General features: G+C 52.9%; 1 protein-coding gene across 1 annotated transcript; it reads left to right on the top strand.

The window, feature by feature from the left end:
* The first annotated feature begins 651 nt into the window (after positions 1-651).
* Ktl (BTB/POZ domain-containing protein Ktl) lies at positions 652-2,530 on the top strand. Its single transcript, XM_050184225.3, has one exon. The coding sequence runs from the start codon at positions 977-979 to the stop codon at positions 1,673-1,675; it is 699 nt and encodes a 232-aa protein (XP_050040182.1). The 5' UTR covers positions 652-976; the 3' UTR covers positions 1,676-2,530.
* Positions 2,531-3,235: the final 705 nt, after the last annotated feature.

Raw genomic sequence — 3,235 nt, 5'->3', positions numbered from 1 at the left:
ATGGAAATCTCCCTTTCCCTTTTTTTTCATTATATGCCCCATTTACCTCCCATTCAACTCTAGGGCAGCAAACCTGATATTCGTATTCGTCTGCTTGACCTCCCTACCTTTCCTCGCCTTGCTTTCTCTCCCTCTCTTCTATTTTTACCAATAATACTCCGCCAATAATACTGCACGAGGTCGTTGCTACTGAAGCGCATCGTTACAAAGGAAGGCAGTTTTTTTTCCCGCCCTAAAAGGCTTGTCACTCAACGCATGCCATACTGGCGGCAATCGAAACTTTTCTATCGAGGTCTGACGACTAAAGTCTCTCTCCACCATTCCATCTTTCGGCACTCGAATTACGCACATAGCGTGAGTTCTTTCTCGCTTTCAGCGAGCGAGAAAACACGAGAGGAAAACAAGAGAACAGCAACGTGTCTTCGTCGTAGCAGGCCCGCAGAAGCATCAGTGTGACGCACAGGTAATGCAGAAGCGCTGCCAATGGTGCTGAGGGAGGGGAGGCTTGCAGCATTGCGCAGGGAGGCAAAGCGCGCTCGGCGGAAAGCACAACCTTTCGGAAGGAGATGGGTTGTGCGAAAGCGGAAGGCGGGAAGGCGAGGGGGGTGGCGGAAGTGGCAGTGCTGGGTGGGCGGGGAGGAATGAAAGTGTTGTACGCGAAGGAGAGGCCTACAACGCAGCAGGCACAGACCCCTGCACCGCCTGGGTCTGGCCGGGGTTCCGCCAGACGCCTGGGCTCCGGCCGACCCATTATCGATCCCCAGAAGAGCTGCGCGCGCAGCCATCAGGCTCCTTGCTCAGGGACCACGCAACGAAGAGTGCGGGTGGAGGGGAGAGTCTGCCTTTCTCGCGCTCGCACTCTGCTGCTCCGGAGCACTGTCGTCAAACGAGAAGAACCCGCGGAGAGGCGAAGCGCGGTGAGACGGCCCGGCGAGCAGAGCGACAACAGCTGGCGGCAACGGCAACGGCTGCAACAATGTCTTCCTCCTCGGCGGTCGTCGATCTGAACGTGGGCGGCACCACGTACAGCGCGTCGCGCGAGACACTGTCTCGCTGCCCCGTGCTCGGCGAGCTGCTCGACGGCGGCCCGCATGACTCGCAGGGCCGCGTCTTCGTCGACAGGGACGGGGCCCTCTTCCGCTACATACTGGACTTCCTACGGTCGGGCCGCCTGCTACTTCCCGAGGAGTTCCGCGAGTTGGCAAGGCTCAAGGCCGAGGCCGAGCACTTCCGCCTCGACGCCCTGGTCACCTGCCTGTCGGCCACGTCCGCCGTGCCGCCGCCGTTCCCGGGCCAGCCGGGCTACATAACGCTGGGCTACCGCGGAACGTTCGCGTTCGGCCGCGACGGCCTCGCGGACGTCAAGTTCCGCAAGCTGACGCGCATCCTCATCTGCGGCAAGGTGACCATGTGCCGCGAAGTGTTCGGCGACACGCTGAACGAGTCGCGCGACCCCGACCGCGGCCAGGACGACCGGTACACGTCGCGCTTCTTCCTCAAGCACAACTCTTTGGAACAGGCATTCGACTGCCTCCAGGAGTCGCGGTTCCGCTGCGTGTGTGCCTGCGGCACCGGCACCTCGTGCGGCGCCGGAAACGAGCCGCTCAAGCCTGGCGTCGACTCCGAGGAGAACCGCTGGAACCACTACAACGAGTTTGTGTTTGTGCGCCCCTAAGGAACACCGAAGAGAGAGAGAGAGGGGTGTCCAGGAGCGAGGGGCCCTTTTGCTGCGCAGTTGGGTCACTGTGACGGTGGCAGCGGCGCCGGCCGATTTCCCGACCAACGGAGCATATCATTCGTCTTCTCCGGACAGCGCCTCCTGTTGCGCCTTCCACGGTCGCCAGCGTGTGGTGCAATGACGGATGATCGTTGTTCTTTCATCTTGTCTTTTATTTTTTTGGTGCGGATACTTCTTCGTGAAACACGATGTTTTATGGCCTTTGATTCCGACGAAAGCGATTGTTGAGGAAGAGATTAGCTCAGTGGCGTAGCCAGGATTCAACTTGAAGGGCTCTTTTCAGATTGCTGACGATTTGCGGGGATATTTTCCTCCTGCTCGAATGCTGCTACCAGTCGTTACCGCAGGGATTACTAAAATTCTTGGGGATATTCTAGCACCTAAATATACTTCCTGGGTACGCCACTGATAAGCGTAGTGATTACTCTTCAATAGCAATCTGTTTCATAGTAATGTAGTTACCCGAAATGCGACAAAATGTGCATTGTTACGAAACCAGCGGCTTTGTAGTAGAATCATTGATATCATTTGTGAGTAGAATAGTACAAGGGTGGTAGAATGTCTGTACAGAGCTGTCGCCACTAAGTTTTCGTAACACGCGATTTAATCGAAAGTGCAGCGATGCGAAGCGTCGTCAGAGCATAGCTGTTGCCAAATGTATTATAGTATGGGCTTAGCCTGTTTCCACCTGACTTTCCAATACAAGACGCACCATGTTTAACATTCTGGCAAAATATTTTTGTGAGCATTGTGTTAAGGTACCACTATAAAAAATAAAATTCACGAACACGACTCTACGCCTTTGCGTGAACTTCAAAGCCTTCCTTGCTTGGAACCTTCTTAATCTACAAAAGATAGTGCAAACTGATGTGACGCTCGCAGTTGACGTTGTATCAGTTTTTGTTTGTTTTTGGTAGGCGCTCTTACTCTCTGCATGTTGACAGTGGTCGTATTTTTTCAGTGACTGACACCTATTTGTGTTCATTCTACTATTTACTTTGCAGACACAGTATTCAAAACATGTTGCTTTCTGAAGGAGAGAGCATAAAGTAAATTTCTATAGCCAATGTACTTATACCAGTGTCACTTTTGTCATTGAAGACTTATTGATTTTGTCTTCAGCTCTTCTTAAACGCTCGTTTTGCGTCTACCTTTAGACGTCCCCAATGTTCTCCTAGAGGAGCGTCTTGCGAAACCGCTAGCAGGTAAAACGTCGCAGGAATCTTACGTGCTTGTGAAAGTATTGCTGTTTTACCTGTTACAGCTGAAGTAAATGTGTAATATACTACCTAAAAACACTATCAACAAATTACTTGATACACTTTAGCATTCCTCGCTTGGAATTTGTACGATCAAGCTTTTTATTGCGATAGCAATTATGTGCACACACAGGGCGCATTTCTATCGTCGGTGTCGCCGTCGGCATCGCCGTGATGTCCCGCATAAAGTCCAAGGGTGATAACATCGTCCCCGCGCGCGGTGTGCTGTATGTGCGAA

Source organism: Dermacentor andersoni, chromosome 4 (genome assembly GCF_023375885.2).
Source record: "Dermacentor andersoni chromosome 4, qqDerAnde1_hic_scaffold, whole genome shotgun sequence".
NCBI classification, from domain to species: domain Eukaryota; kingdom Metazoa; phylum Arthropoda; class Arachnida; order Ixodida; family Ixodidae; genus Dermacentor; species Dermacentor andersoni.
The sequence above is the reverse complement of the archived record's forward strand: the minus strand, read 5'-3'. Positions and strand labels throughout refer to the sequence as shown.